This window comes from Pseudorasbora parva, chromosome 22, assembly GCF_024679245.1.
Source record: "Pseudorasbora parva isolate DD20220531a chromosome 22, ASM2467924v1, whole genome shotgun sequence".
Classification (NCBI taxonomy): domain Eukaryota; kingdom Metazoa; phylum Chordata; class Actinopteri; order Cypriniformes; family Gobionidae; genus Pseudorasbora; species Pseudorasbora parva.
In genome coordinates, this window is record NC_090193.1 from 23,051,870 (window position 1) to 23,068,290 (window position 16,421).

Sequence of the window (16,421 nt, forward strand, 5' to 3'; positions counted from 1 at the left end):
TCATGCCCTCATCTCATATATGAAGCACCTGTGATTCATAACTACATGCTAATGCACTTGTATTATATATAAAGCAGCCGTGTTGACAAGTTTGGGTGAGTAAGGGCAAAAAGCACAAGATAAAGGCTGAATCCGAAATCACCCCCTAAATCCTCAATCAATATTACCTATAGTCCACGAACACAGTTCACAGAGTGAATGAAAATGAATTCAGACAGTCTGTTTGTGTGTACATCAGCTGTACACTCATTAATGTACACTATGGTTTCGGACACCACTACATATGGCTTTCCCTTCAAATAATGCCCTTTTTGATGGTATAGGGGTGATTTTGGACAAAGCCATCAATGCCATGTAGATGGAAATATGACTTCTTTTGTAGCAGAAATAAAGTGCTGCAGAAAAGTTAGGTGCCATGCAAAATGGAACAAGTAACTGCTAATATGTTTGATGCGCAGTAAAACTACAAAGTAGCCAATAATTATATTTACTGTAATACTTTGCACCACTGATTAACAATATGCATCATATCTACCCCATAAATGTTTTCTTACCCCCTTTTTTTTTATACAATTTTTTGCAATATATGATGCAGAATCATTCAGTTGATTGTCTAATTATACCAAATTTGTTTTCATATATATATATATATATATATATATATATATATATATATATATATATATATATATATATATATATATATATATATAATAAATATTTACTTAATTGATAATAATAAATATGAATATTACCTATCAATTTGGACATTAAAAACATAAATATTATATTTTCCAAGAAGAGTACCTAAAATGATATATGTAAACATACAAACTTCTCATAAAAAATAAAATCCAAAAAAACATACAAACAAAAAATAGAATACAATTCAATCAAACAAAGGGAATTGAATGATATATATTACAACATTGTTATCTCGTCATTAAATTATAGAGAATAGCGCTACATATTTACAACTGTTACAATTGTGCTAAACATTTTTTACAACCTAGTAGTGACTTTATTAGAGATTACTGATATATTTGGATCAGTTCCGTCTCTCATACAATAGCGCTCTCCTCTGTGACACTCCAAGTAAGGACCCCAGTCCTCTGTGGGTGAGCAGGCTGCTTTGATACGCTGTAAAGCAAAATCCAAGAAATCATAATGAATAGTACATAACTAAAGAATAAAATGCACCACTGATATGTTAACATGCATCTTAACCCCAACAGATATAAATGTAAACATTCTACTTTACCTGCCAGGGGCTTCCGCTAGCTTTGTACACTTTCCAGATTGCAAGAATAGGGATCCACATGAGGCAAAATGCAATCATACACCAGCCCAGGGAAATGCCCCAATCCGGGTATGGAATTGAGGCATATGTGGGGGCCGTAAAAGTATACAAAGACCATACAAGAATAATCTGCATTTAAAATGAAATAAAAATTCATTATTTACATTATTATTATTTGTACATTATTTATACATTATTATATCATTAGATATAATTTATATAAAAATAATTTACATACAGAAAGAACCACTGGGGTAATAAAAAACCAGCAAGCTCTCCACCATAACCAGAAGAGGGAGCTCTTGGCCCCAATCATCATCTCAATGTCCTTGATGAAACGATTACCACCTGAAAATGTACAATTCATTATACATTTTGGAAAAGAACAGAACAATAATTGAAGATAGCGTATTATTATTATATTACAAATATATACTTACCATAAAGAACGGATAAACCTAAGACCTCCAGTAATCCAATAACCAGGAGAATCCATCCAGCACAAAATGTGTCAATTAAATTCACCCAGTATATTCCTGCCTTTCAAAACATATTTGAAAACATTTTAAAAGTACAATTGGTTTCATTTTGTAATGGTGAATTGGTCTCTCAGAAAAAATGTGACCCTCCCAATCAGCGCTATTCAGAATGGTTTGCCTACCCCAGTGACACACGGCAAGCCGAGCAGAAAGAGAACAATGCAGACCGCTGTCGTAACAAGTCCCCTTTTGGACTTCAGAATTTTGGGATAGGCATCTTGAAAGCAAGTGGTGATGACCTCTGTAAACAGATCATGATTTAAAATCAAATCCAATATTTGAGTACTGATTTTCTTGTAATTATTTATTATAAATCTTTTCTTTACCTATTCCTGCAAACTGGGAGTCCAAGCCAAGGGTAATAAGCATAAAGAAGAACAGGATTGACCACAGGGGTGATATGGGGATCCTAGAGATAGCATCAGGGTATGCAATGAAGGACAATCCAAAACCTAAAACATAAATTCCCACTTAATAAGGATAAGGATAATTTGTACTCATTCTCATGTTATTCTGTTATTCTCATGTACACTCATAAAAATAAAGGTTCATATCTCACAATTCAAAATTGTGAAATTAAACTATGGCTTTCATGACACATTACTTTATTATTTGCTTTTTAGTAAAATAATTAAATTGTCCAGCAAATACACACTTTTGATTACTTGTTTTTTATTTCTAAAAAAAGACAAATAACACATTTCAGACATTACCTTCATTCGCGACTTCTGACACTGGTTTCTGATAGACATGCGCCATGTGTCCGAGGATAGAAAAGATGGCGAAGCCGGCAAAGATACTGGTGCCACAGTTTGTAACACACACAATGATTGAGTCTTGGTAGCAGTTGTTGTTAAACTTATTGTAAGAGGACAGAGCCGTCAAACCACCCCAGGCAATGGAGAGAGAAAAGAAGATCTGAGTAGCTGCATCCTTCCAAACCTACAATAAATGCAGACTCCATTAGCTGTCTGATTTACAGTATGTGTATTCCGGTACGGTTAGACCATTGTGTTTAGATCTTTAGAGACCTCAGCATCAGCCAGTTTGGTGAGGTTGGACTTTGAACCAATGTAGAAGTCAATGCCGTCTTTCGCTCCCGGCAGAGTTACACCACGAATTAGCAAGGCAAAAAGGACGAGGTAAGGGAAAGTAGCTGTGAAATACACCACCTGAAACATAGCATTTATGTTAAATTGAAACCAAAATGCTCTCGCCGTCTCAATACAATTTATTGTACAGAATAAACGTAATGTTTCTAGATTGATGCACTAACCTTCCCAGAGGACTTGATGCCTTTGAAGAGAGCTGCTCCGACTAGTATCCAGGCGAGCAGCAGGCAGAGGGCCAGATGCCATACTATCGGCCCTGTCTCATTCATACTGCTGGTGCGCTGAAGAGCCACCTCACTGAAGGTAAATAATTCAGTCAAAAAATTGCAGCGAAAGAACCCAGTTGCATACAATGCATGCATGAGGGAATGTATTGTGTCTAGTAGTACTCTAGTAGAGATCTTGTTTGGCACAGGGTTATTTTCTACATTTAACATCTGAAAGTTTGCCCTTGTGAAATGAACCCATTGAAGACTAATTAAAGCAAACTGAGGTGAGGATAATTGTAAAATTTTAATCAGAACAAAATTATATGTTTTTTTTTTTAACATACTGTATATTTGAGTTATTTTAATGTTAGTTACTAGATATCTTTATGGTTGGTCAAATGTTTTTTTTTTTTTTTCAAATAAGTCTCTCATGCTCACCAAGGATGCATTTATTTGATCAAAAAATACAGTAAAATAAGTAGTATTGTGAAATAATTTTAACAAAAAATATATATATATAAAGTATCTGTTTTCCATTTTAATCAATTTTAAAATATTTTTAGTGAAAATTTTCAGCAGTGGTTACTCCAGTCTTCACACGATTCTTCTGATTTGGTGCTCAGGAAACATTTTATTATTATTATTATCAAAGTGTGCAAAGTTGTGCTATTATTTTGTGGAAACCTTTTTTTCCAGCCTTTTTCCAGAAAATGTATAGAAATCTTTTATAATGTTATAAATGTCTTTAATATCACTGCACCCTTGCTGAAAAAAAAACAGTAGCTTATCATTACCAACATTATACAATTATTAAAATATTAGAAATGATTGTAAGATCAGTTGTGTGGTGTTAGGTTTAAAACAAATCTAACATTTTACATTTTTATCTTGTGCATTTGTTGCTTCTATCTTAAAATGACTGCCTTATAAACATCAAAGGGCAAGACAAAACGCCTAAACTTCCTGTTTCAACAAGAAATACTTCAAAACAGGAAAGAACAAGAAAAACCTTCTTCTCCTCCAAAACCTGACACAACACAAAATAATAATTTAGTCACAAATTTAGGATACATTTTGTGATATTAAACACGTCTGTGTTTTATCCAAGAGCAAAAACTGTGCCAACAAACTCTGGTTTCACTGACAAGCAGGTATTGTATAAAAACAAATGTCAACTTACTCCCAGTATTTCTCACTGAGGCTCTGGCCTGCTGAGATTTCATTTTGGCAGGTTTGATTCTCAGCAGTCACATTCAGTGCTGCAAAAGAAACGGAGTACGCCGTTGAAATAACATAAGGGATAAACATCAATTTACTGAACTATAATTATTTTATCTTGATAAATAAATACTTTAAACAGGCAAGACAGTAGTTAGATCTAAACTAGTTATAGTTACATGCACTTATCATTAACACAGCTGTAGGTAAGTTCCCATTAGATATTTTTTTTCACAGGGTTAATTTCCCTCAAAAAGCCAGTTCATCTGGAAAAATCCAAATACTTTCATTATCTGAGCAAAAAGTCATGGTACAGCAACATTGGCCTATTTAGAAGAGAAGAGACTACATAACAAACCTGTTGAGTTGCAGTTCGTGACACTCCAGGGGAGAGGATATTGAAAAGATGCAAAAAAGTAGTAGATACTGTATGCAATAATCACATTATAGTAGATTGCCATTAAAGTGCTAGCCAGCATCATTGTGATGCCAACACCTACAACAGATCATAAAAAGATATGTTTAAGATAAAAATGACACATTTGAATCCATTTGTTTATATAAGCATGAACTTGATTTGCATAACCTCCTTAAACATTAATATAAAGGTCCTGAGGGCATATGCAATCAGCATGTTAAATGTGTCGGCAAAGTATTTGTCCTTAGCATAATATCTCAAGGTTGGTTTAATACATGTACAAATTAGCCCTGAGTCATTTACCACATAAGTGGAGCTCAAAAACTACAGTAAAAGTCAACCTAAATCCTTGGTGTATTTCCAAGAAAATACCTCTGAAGCTTTTGGATCTACCAACTTTAAAGGGACGGTTCACACAAAAATGAAAGTTCTGTCATCATTTAGAAGATATTTTGAAGAATATGGGTAAATAAACAATTGATGACAGACACCATTGACTTCCATAGTACGGGGGAAAAAATACCACACTTTGGTTACGGACATTCTTCTAAACATCTTCTTTTGTTTTCAGAAATAAATTTATACAGATTTGGAACACCTTGAGGGTGAGGAAATGACAGAATTTTCATTTTTGGGTGAACTATCCCTTTAGGTTTCAATTAAAGTGCTCATACACTGAAAAAAAAAGGTTTTACATGGTTTAATTGTACATCTGTCCCACATGAATCAATTAAGTTAAACAAACATAATTTGTTCACATAACTTCAACATCATGGAATTAACTCGGTTAAGTAGTTTCAAAGCTCCTTCAGCAAAGCCGTTATGACATTAGTTGTATTAGTCCACAGTCTAAGAAAATTCTCCACTCTCCTCCATAATGGTAATCCACTGTAATTTAAATTGTTCTAATGAATCCAACATAATTGGATATTAAATTATATTAAACCCAATCAAGTCTCCCCCTTCCCATCTTACTCAAAAATACAATAAAATAACACTTTTACATATAAAATCACAACATGTACTATCTTGATTTAGCCATACGCAAAGCATGCTGGGAAATAACAAGCCCCGCCCAGTTTCAGTTAATTCAACAGAAATCATTCATGTAACACAACACAAATGGATTAAGTAAACTTCAATTTGACTTATATTTAAGTGGATTGAACACAATCAAATTAAGTTAGGAGAAAATGTATAGCAATTGTGTTGCTTTAGCTCATTTTAACCAAGCAATTTGAACAAGCAGTACAAGTATTTTTTTCAGTGTACGCTACCTTGCAGAATAGGCACAGCTTTCCAAACATTGATCGGTCCTTGGCTGCAGAATTGTCCAAAAGAGCTCTCCATGAAGAACAAGGGAATGCCAGCAACAGCTAACATGATAGTGTAGGGGATGAGGAAAGCCCCTAAAAATGTAAAGTATTCAAAAAAGAGAGGAATATAAGAGAAATGTTTTTAAAAATGATTTTGTTCTCATATAATAAATGCTCCCGTGCAAGTAGATTTATAGTAAGTAATGAAGGAAATGTAAAATATATGGCTGCTTATCTTACTTAGTTTTATATTTTGCCCCTCTATTATGCCGTACTTAAGACATTTGATTTAATTTATCATGCACTGATTACCTCCCCCATGTTTGTATGCCAAGTAGGGAAATCTCCACACATTTCCAAGACCAACTGCATAGCCGATCATAGACAGCATGTACTCCCGTTTGCTACTCCAGTTTCCCCTCTCAGTGTTCTCATCTTCCTGCCCAGCATGAGGATCTGGGTTGTTGGATCCATCTTTATCCTGCAAATAAATAAATCAATAAAAAATAAGTAAAAACATGTTACTAAATCACGTAACATCTTCAGTTGGTCTTGCTTTACAATTTTTGTCTAAAAAAACTTTTTCAATTTGTTATCTTTATCAAAACACACCGTTAAATACACAAATAACTTGTTTGCTTGTTACCTTTTCGACTGCAACTGAGTTTTTGAAAAGTGATCCTGTAATGTTGTTCAAGTGTTTCCTCATTCTTCAGCAGTCTCAAGAGTGAAAGCTAAAGTGATGGATAAACCTGAGCGAGTGAACTTGAGAAAAAACTGTACATGGTAGTCTTATATAGGTGACATACACCCCTCCCTACTCCCTTTTAACATGACAAAACATCACATTTGGTGTGTTCAACATAGTTGAGTACACATTACTGATTATGATCTCGTTTTATGGAAACACTGAACTTTAATTCAATATTTTACATTTTACCTGGATTTATTCAGAGAAAGTTGGAAAGGCATTTGTTGGAAGAGTTAAATATGCTTGAGTGTGTAAATATATAGTATATGTAGAATATTATACAGTGTGTTTTTTTACATAAATAGGAAAAACTGGACTAATTTTAGTGATGACTAAGTACTCTACCAAGAATCAAGCGAGTGTCGGAATAAACTACTAATCACTGTAAACCAAGTCCCCTGGTAAACTACACTTACTCCCTCAGAAAGGTTGCTTCACAGTCTTCCTCTGTCATAACAGCATGAACGTCACCTGCTCGTGATTCAAGAAAAAAAGGCACAAGGTTTAGATATGCATGACATTCATGTTTATTTAGCGAGTATCCCTTTTCAATGACATTTTATTAGTAAACATTTAGACGAGGCTGAGCTATTCAGGGAATTTCAGGGAAGCAAAATTTCCGTTATTACGTAAAAAAAGTTTTATTTTGGAGTTCAGATTATAATGTGGTATTACAGAGCAATAGTTATTATATATTTCTACTCCACAGACAAATAGTAATTAAAGTTTGATTGTGTTTTGATTGTTTCCAAATCCTTGAATTTATAATAAAGAAATGTATCACAAGAATGCACAAGAAAAGATTCCAGGGATTAAATGAATCCACTTCCCTGTTTTTTTGTCTCCCAACGCATGTTAAAGTGCAGATTCTAAAACTATTATTGACATTCCACAGACCCTCAACGGTTGGACAACGGAGGGATGGAGAGCAAACATAAGATCTTTGTATCAAGCACAGCCCTGAAATAATCAGGCAACTTATTAACTCGACACTCTCAACATTTCTACAGGTTTGAACATCTCACCCACCTGCGTTTAAGCCTGCATTTAACTTGGTGTCATTTTGTTAAGCGTCAGATTATAGTATGGTTTGTGAGCCATTTGTGAAATAGGTCATGCGTTGTCTGCCGCAGCCTGATGTTATTGCTCAGAAGTGTTTTGACTGCCATTAAAGTGCTCATCTGATAATTACAGGTAAAGGAAACAAACACCCCATTAAAGACGGTGCCTGTTTCAGAGGAACCATGTTATTAGAGTGAGCACCTACAAAAAGTGCTTGTGGTCAGAAGGGCATTTATATATATAAATATCAAAAATCAGTTAATTTGACAAAAATGTTAAAAATCTCACGTGCAACACATCTCGTGTACTTTTTTTAGTTTATCATATCAAACAAGTCATCGGTTGTCAGTTAAACAGAATTTTGCTGGTGAGTTTCCAATGCGAAGGAAATACGCTATACTCTAAAAATAATTTGAAATATTACCAATAGATTGTAATGGATTACTCCCCTCACTGAAGTCACACTATGATGTCACTGTCCTATTGTGACAAACAGATGGTGACTCAAATAAAACAACATATATTAACCTCAAAACATTCTCAAAGCTGTGTAATGTGACAATAATTCCCAATGACCTGAAGGCTAGTAACACAGGACTTGTAAATTGAATTACATTAATATGTGACTGATTTGTGGCATAAAGCACAAAAGCCACATTCTAACTGTCAGTTTTCTTTGAAGGTTACTTCCTTGATTCGGGCCTAAATCTGTCTACACGTTCTGCATACAGGAATACTCCATCAACATTTAAATGATGTGTCAATAGACAAATAAGATTTATAGCACTAAATTGACATTTAAATGAATAAGAAAAAAATCTATTCAATGTTGAACTTGAATGGTGTCTTAAGGGTAAGATAAGACTAAGGGCCCTTTTTTAACATTCTAAGTGCATGGTCTAAAGCGCTCAGTGCAAGTGAATCCGCATTTGCTAGTTTAATGACAGAAAAAACAGTCAGCGCGCCAAGGCGCATGGTCTAAAAGGGTTGTACCTAGTTCTCTTAAAGGGATACTTCACCGCTTTTTCATATTAAACTGTTATTCCCTTAACTAAAATGAGTTGATACATACCTCTCTCATCTTAGTGCGTGCACTTAATCGCTCTGATGCGCGGTGACATTCTGATAGCATTTAGCTTAGCCCACTAAGCCCAGTTCATTCACTATGGTACCAAACAGAGATCAAGTTAGAAGCGACCAAACACCTTCACGTTTTCCCTAGTTAAATACAGTTGCACAAATAGTTGAATGACCTAGTATGGTGACATAAAATAAAACATGGGCACTTTTCTAAGCGGATTAAAAAGGAGAACTATAATTTATGGCGGAATAGCACTTTTGAGAGTACTTCGACTTGGCGCAGTAAAAAGTCCCGGCTGAAAAATCCTCCTTCACATCTCCCTCATTTCTGTCAATTGTGGGGGAGGGCGTATTATAGGGCCATTTTGTGTGTTATAGTCTATGATATCAGTATCAGACTAAATAAATATGCAGTTTGTATATGCTGTGATTTATTCATCAGAAATGTGGTTTTACATTAATTTCAGGTTTGGACAGACCATATGAGACCAATATTAAGATATGAAAGTTGGTACAGAGAATTAGTGAAATACGATTTGATTTCATAATGTATTATACTCAAATCAAATCATTTAAAACTTCATAATATGTTTATTGAGTCACAAGAAAGGTCTACAAGCATGTTTAAACACCAGGACCTCAGTCATTTTTTTTAAATTCACATGCAATATATTTGCTCTTAAAACAATTAAAGTTTTTTAACAATTAAAGTTTTTTAACAATTAAAGTTTTTTAACAATTAAAGTTTTTTGCGATCAGAGGAGATATTACTGATTTTAAAGGTTTTACTTTTCATATCAGATAACACATTAAAGAACAAGTTAGATGGATGTAGTCAAGTAGGATGTTTCTGTTATCAGATCTGTTCTTCTGTCTCACATGTAGAATAAATACTCACAGCATTGTTCAAACTCCTTTCCTGAAGAGACATGAATCCAGGTTGCACAAACCTACAGTAAATCACATTTGCAAAATAGCAAACTGTAATGTTGATTTTGTGTCATCTAACCAACAAAAAAACATATTAGAATGGCTATGTGGTTTTTGATTGGCTTCACATATCTTTACAGAGGATCTCCATTTCCTATCTAAATCTCTCAATTTCCCTTCCCCCCCATCTGTATTTGTATTTCTCTCTAAAGTCCACAGGAAATTAGATTCCTCTACAAAATCCCAAGGCACTATAAATTTCCCTACTATAAAAATGTACATCAATGAAAAGTTATGCCACTTTGAAACAATAATGTTGGCGGGAAACAAAAAAGCCCCCTGTTGATTGGTCAGTGCCATTACACGGCGATATCGGAGGCCAGGCGAAGGCACAGGGCAGCTTCAGAGGGCATGTCTCCAGGACTGATCTCATTTCCCTCCAGCCTCAGGACTCTCAGCTTGGAGAAGTTCATAACATCCACCACAGTACAGAAACTACCCAATGTAAACTCTGAAAAAAATGGAAAACACTCAAGTTTTAAATACAATCTCAACATTTCTGGAAACATAAAGCAATTTGGCAATTAAGCAATGCTATTTACAGTAGCAGTATAAGTAGCAATAAATGAAAATTTTAAGTGAACATAGCAGCATTTCTTTAGAAATCTACAATTTACACTAGTTAGATGATTTCCATACTTATAAATTAATTGGCAAATACTATTTGCACCTCAGTGTTGCTGTACATTAAACAGTATGCAATAATAAAAGTGTAACAGATTATGTTTGTTAAAATTAATAAATGAATGCCACCTGGGAAATAAAGGGAAATAAAGCCCTTACCAATAAACACACGTTAGACCCTTTATTTCCACATTTCTAATATTTTTATTCTTTTCTATTTTTTTTAAAAAAGCCTTTCCAATCTGATATGTTAATGGGAAAAAGGATTAGAGTAAGTTCGGCAGAAGGTGTATTCAAACCTCGGGTCGATTTGTGTCAAAACTTTCTGCCACATGCTTTACCCCTACACAACTGTACACAACCTTGTATCTTTTGCCCTTTTGTCTGGCCCAACCAGACGTCGGTGGGTGGAGATTGTGCAAACAGCATTTGCCAATAAGGTACACTTAGTGTAAATAGACACTCCATTTTTGCAAATCAAAGTTTGGCCTAAAAATATCGAACCTCCTTAAATAGCCTAAGATCAATTCCAAGTTTGGAAGAGCAATGATATTTTTTAAAATAACTGTTCGGCTGAAAGAGGATAACCATATACACCTAGGATGGCTTGAGGGTGAGTAAATCATGGGGTAATATACATTTTTGGGTGAACTATCCCTTTAACATTACATCGATTATAGTGTTTTAGTTCCCAGTGTTGATAAAAAAATTGTATCTCACACATCACCTTTGGATTAGCTACACAAATATAAGTACATTCATGAAATATGATCTAATTATATTTCATTAAAAAAACTTAAATAAGACTGAGATAATTGCTTTTTATCAAGTGTATATCCACAAAAATCAATGAAATCAATGAAAGTGTTTCCAATTGATCAAAAAATTAGAATTTAGTAGAAGGGCTGTACCTTTGATCTGATTGGCCTGAAGATAGAGATGTTGCAGACTGGTACTAACAACCGGAATTCTCTCCAACTTGTTGAAGGACAAATCCAGCTCCACCAGACCGCTGTTGTTAAAGGTGTTTTGGGGGATCCCTTTGTTTGTGAGCTCATTGTGAGAAATACGGACATACTGCAGGTTGGTGAACTGGCTGAAGAAGTTCGCTGGTACTGCTTCGATGGAGTTGGACTCTAGGTAGAGCTGGTGGAGCATCTCTGGAAGACCATCTGGAACCTTCTTGAGCTGGTTACCGCTCACATCCAGCAGAGTTAACGACTTCAGACCTTTCAGGCCACCACCAATATCCTGGATGCCATTATTATGGAGCAAAAGGATGGTTAAATTCTCCATGCCCTCGAAAGCATTGGGGGGCAACTTGCCAATTTTATTGTGATTAAGACGAAGGTCACGTAGTGAGCGAGGTAAGTTGGATGGGACCTCGGTTAGATTGTTGCTGTTCAGGTACAGACGATCCAAGTTCGCCAGTTTAGCAAACGCTTGCTTGCCCACTGAGTTAATATGGTTCTCGTGCAACATAACCCACACAAGGTTGGTGGCATTTCCAAAAGCATTATCTGGGACAGAGGTGATCTGATTGTGCTGTAGGTAAACATACTTCATCCGGGATGGGATGTAGGGCATTTTTTTCATGTCGCGGTTGTCGCAGTACATGGCGATTGGGAAGGTTGGAGGACAATCGCACTCCTCGGGACACTCTCCCCCAGTGTTGTCGGCCTGCAGAGAGGCGTAACCACGGCTATGCAGAGAAGAAAGCCAATGGAAGGGATCTCTCTCCTCAGCCAATGTGAACTTCAGGAGTCCCAACAGCAACAGAGCAACTAGCCTCATTGTCACAGAAACAAGAGACTCAACAGCTGCAGGGAGAAAGGACATTTTAATATGTATAGGATTAATTCAAATTATTATATACTTAGTTACTGGCAACTCTGTTGTAAAACCAGCCTCAGATGGATTGGAGGTCTTTGCTGGTCCAGTTGACCTCCCAGCCCAGATAAGCTGATAGTCATTTATAGCTAGTTTTCAGCATAGCCGGGGTAGTTTTAAAGGTGTTTTGGGATTGTCTGACCAGCTAAATCAGCAAATAGATCAGTTTGGCTGTGAACAGCTGAATGCCATTTTGGACAGGACGAGAAATCAGTTTAAAAATTACTAAGACCATCTTAGACTGATTTTCCCCCAGCAGGGTGACTAGCATGGCTTCTGGATTGTCTAGCTGAAAAGTGCCAAAAATCCATCTAAAACTAGAAAACCAGATCAGACTGGATGACCAAAACCTCTATAAAAGCAGAAAATCAGTTTAGCCTTCTTTAAAACTGTTTTGCAGCTTGAAAAACTTCTAAGGTCCAAAAAAAGCATGTAGATAAAAAGATTATTGCAAAAAGCCTTACTAGGCAAAAAGTATGTCTTGTGCATGACAAACCAGAACAATATTGGTTATATTATAGAAATTGTATTTTAAAAAATTGTGTAGTGAAAGGGGAAAAGTGAAAACCATATGAACAACAACCTTTCTTTACCCTATTTCTGCAGAGAAAACTTTCAAAAACAAACAGCAACACACAACCCGCATTCAGCTACATTGAGCTTATTCCACTCAGTACAAAATCCAAAGAGGAAAATTTCAACAATTCTCCATTGATGCAGAAATGCAAAATAAGACACGAAAAGAAATAACTAAATAAATAGCTCCTCCACTAACATGTTGGCAGTAGCAAACAGCATCACACCTACCTGATCAACAAAGGCACTGCCTTCTCTTTGTCTCACTGTGAGTCCCTGTAGCAATATGGAGTGACTTTGGCAAAGATTGCAAATACCCCTTCTCCCCTACAAGCTTTTTTGCCTCCACCCTCCAAAGCCCCCTCTCAAACCCTGTCCAATTACAGAAGACTAGCCTTTCTTCATCTTAAGTCCATTTTTTTTCCACTAGTTTTGAGTGGCTGATCTCGATCACTCCCAGCTGTGCAACATGTTAGGGACATCTGCTTCTGCATACATTAAGCTTTTCTCATTAAGGAGAATGCAGACCTCACGGCAAGACTGACTAAACTATCAACAGTGCATGAGGGAGCTGTTTACAACTCTACAGACTCCTACCTCTGAATCGCCCAAGAGGCACAACATACATTTTTGCTTCAGGTTCAAAAAAGAATCATATTCATCACATTAATCACAAAGTCATTTAACAGACAAGAAGTGTCAATGCTAACATTGCGGCCAATATTAAGTATCTGTCTGCCATTCGATCTCTTGTGCGCTTCATATCTTTTTGTTTCTCATATCTCCAGGCACTCGTCTCGAGGAATGTCAGGTCCTCCATCTCCTGAGAGGCCTCTCTTTTTGTGGTCTTTGATGGTTGGTTGCTGCCAGCTGGTTTTTGGCAAGTAGATATGTGGCGTGCTAGAGGTGCCTTGCTTTGGACTCAATGCAAGACACAAAGCCAGACAGCTTCATGTTCTGATAGCTCCAGGCCTGAATATACCATCACAGCCATATGTCTTGAGGGAGTCTTCACTTTTATTTACTGTTTGGAATGGAGAACATGAAAAACCATAGGTGTGGAAAGGTATTTGAGGGAATTGTTAATGTTTTGGCTAGTTCAGTGATAGCTAGTTTGGTTTAATGTGCCAATATGTCAAAACATTTACAAAATCATCGTCAACTTTCCAAATGCAGGACTAAAGTTACTGGAGTAAGTGGTTGTAATTTTATTTTATTTAATACTAATAAGCCATGATATTAATGTAACACGATGTTATACACAATGTTAAGCCATGATATTAATGTTGCATGTACTTACCATAGTAATAACAGTAAATTATGCATAATTACATGCAACTAACCCTAAACCACATCCTAATCCTACCCTAATTCTATAGTAAGTACATGTACTTTATATTATTCAGTACAAAAATGTATAATTACACTGTAACAATGACACCCTAAAATAAAATGTAACCACTTTAGTGTCCTTGTTACACATCTCACATATACTAAAAGTACTAAAGTAATAACAGTAAATTATGCATAATTACCAGCAACCAACATTAAACCAAATCCCAACCCTAATATAAGTACACTGTAAATTAAACTTACTCTGTAACAAATGCACCTTAAAAAAGTGTAACCAGTGATTATTACTAAATTCATCATTAAATACATTAAATACATCTGTATATGACCTACCAGATTTAATAGACATTAAAGTATAATTTATTTTCCATAATGCTTGTCATTCAGCAGTGGACTTTTACCATTTTTGAAAAGCTATATAAGTAATTATAAAAATCTACTTATTTCCTACTAAAGTGTGTTTAAAACAATAATTGCACCTGGATTTAAACTAAAATACATTCTTATTTAATTGCAATTAACATGCAAGGGCCCAAAAACATTACATTAGTTCGCCCTCAAGTATTATCTGTCAAAAAAATATTAAGTATGCTAAAGTGTATTTCTTTTTCACAAGGATAAGTCAGTCTATTTCTGTAAATTGCTTAACTTAGTAAGTAGATTAGCAAGCTAATCATCTAAAAAAACTACTTTAGCTAGCCAGTTTTAGTATGAATTGCAACAGAAAATTCCTGTTCTATACAATGAAACGGCATGGGTATCCTCACCCCCAAGTACCCCTTCAGTCTGAACACTATTTGGATGCATGTACAGATGATTCTATCACTATAGCCCTGTAAAATATTATTCATACTTTAGCAGCACATAGCCTGATTGTCTCTAAAAAGCCTCAGGTCCAGAATGCACAGGATCTGATCCCAGAGAGAGGTGAACTCAGCATCAGGAAACACTTTACATTCCTGCCATCCCTGTCCCTGCTCCTGCTGATCTCTCTCCAGCCGTGACTTAGCCTCTTTGAACTTCAAGCTGATATGTGATTTGTGTGATCAGCACACAGAGGTCAGACTACAGAGGTGACCTGAATCACTCAGAGACATGCTTTCTCACATTATCTTGAGTGATTACCTCTGTGTAAATGAAGAATAAAACTATGGGTCATACTTTATTTTGGGGAAGACATATTCACTAGGGGTGTAACAATAATACACTATATTGCCAAAAGTTTTGGGACACCTGCCTTTACATACACATGAACTTTAATGACATCCCATTCTTAATCCATAGGGTTTAATATGGAGTTGGCCCACCCTTTGCAGCTATAACAGCTTCAACTCTTCTGGGGAGGCTTTACACAAGGTTTAGGAGTGTGTTTATGATCATTTGTGACCATTCTTCTAGAAGCGCATTCGTGAGGTCAGGCACTGATGTTGAATAAGAAGGCCTGGCTCTCAGTCTCCACCCTAATTCATCCCAAAGGTTTTCTATTGGGTTGAGGTCAAGACTCTGTACAGGCCAGTCAATTTCTTCCACACCAAACTGGTTCATCATGTCTTTATGGACCTTTTTTATGCACTGGTGTGCAATCATGTTGGAACAGGATGGGGTCATCCCCTAACTGTTCCCACAAAGTTGGGAGTATGAAATTGTCCAAAATGTCTTACTATGTTGAAGCATTAATGGGTTAGTTCACCCAAAAATGAAATTGATGTCATTAATGACTCACCCTAATGTCGTTCCACACCCGTAAGACCTCCGTTCATCTTCAGAACACAGTTTAAGATATTTTATATTTAGTCTGAGAGCGTATCTAAGTGTATTCACACTATACTGTCCATGTCCAGAAAGGGAATAAAAACATAATCAAAGTAGTCCATATGTGACATCAGTTAGTTAATTAGAATCTCTTGCAAAATCTCTTACAAAAACTACGACTTTATTCAGCATCAGTCTTCTATTCCGCATTTATTTTGAATCCTCAAATAA

At 35.8% G+C, this 16,421-nt stretch overlaps 2 protein-coding genes across 8 annotated transcripts in view; both read right to left on the reverse strand.

Annotated features, from left to right (window-relative positions):
• Positions 1 to 744: 744 nt before the first annotated feature.
• Positions 745 to 7,322, reverse strand: slc6a14 (solute carrier family 6 member 14). Of its 2 annotated transcripts, XM_067431045.1 has the most exons (14): positions 6,759 to 7,312; positions 6,425 to 6,593; positions 6,074 to 6,205; positions 4,737 to 4,874; positions 4,341 to 4,419; positions 3,116 to 3,248; positions 2,871 to 3,011; positions 2,553 to 2,781; positions 2,166 to 2,291; positions 1,962 to 2,080; positions 1,741 to 1,840; positions 1,539 to 1,648; positions 1,262 to 1,429; positions 745 to 1,140 (listed from the first exon to the last, which is right to left on the reverse strand). In XM_067431045.1, the coding sequence occupies exons 1-14, from the start codon at positions 6,819 to 6,821 to the stop codon at positions 1,003 to 1,005; spliced, it is 1,845 nt and encodes a 614-aa protein (XP_067287146.1). In that variant the 5' UTR covers positions 6,822 to 7,312; the 3' UTR covers positions 745 to 1,002. The 2 variants fall into 2 exon arrangements, 1 of the variants encoding a protein (XP_067287146.1); XR_010900549.1 differs by lacking the exons at positions 745 to 1,140; positions 1,262 to 1,429 and having other exon boundaries at positions 1,741 to 1,836; positions 6,759 to 7,322.
• Positions 7,323 to 9,761: 2,439 nt separating this feature from the next.
• The window catches only part of fmoda (fibromodulin a), a 77,768-nt gene continuing 71,108 nt past the window's right edge, over positions 9,762 to 16,421 (reverse strand). For 5 of the 6 annotated variants that reach the window (XM_067431882.1, XM_067431886.1, XM_067431884.1 and 2 more), the window contains 2 exons: positions 11,531 to 12,439; positions 9,762 to 10,446 (listed from right to left, as the gene is read on the reverse strand). In XM_067431882.1, coding sequence (XP_067287983.1) covers positions 10,295 to 10,446; positions 11,531 to 12,413 — 1,035 coding nt within the window. In that variant the 5' untranslated portion in view covers positions 12,414 to 12,439 and the 3' untranslated portion in view covers positions 9,762 to 10,294. Of the gene's footprint in view, positions 10,447 to 11,530; positions 12,440 to 13,316; positions 13,388 to 16,421 lie in introns of those variants that run through there. The other variant, XM_067431885.1, reaches the window with a different exon arrangement.

Coding starts and splice junctions, on each gene's coding strand:
- slc6a14 (XM_067431045.1), bottom strand. CDS start 6,821: ATGAGGAAACACTTGAACAACATTACAGGATCACTTTTCAAAAACTCA. Junction 6,594..6,758: donor ACTCAGTTGCAGTCGAAAAG/GTAACAAGCAAA, acceptor ATTTATTTGCAG/GATAAAGATGGATCCAACAA. Junction 1,430..1,538: donor TTACCCCAGTGGTTCTTTCT/GTATGTAAATTA, acceptor TTTTAAATGCAG/ATTATTCTTGTATGGTCTTT.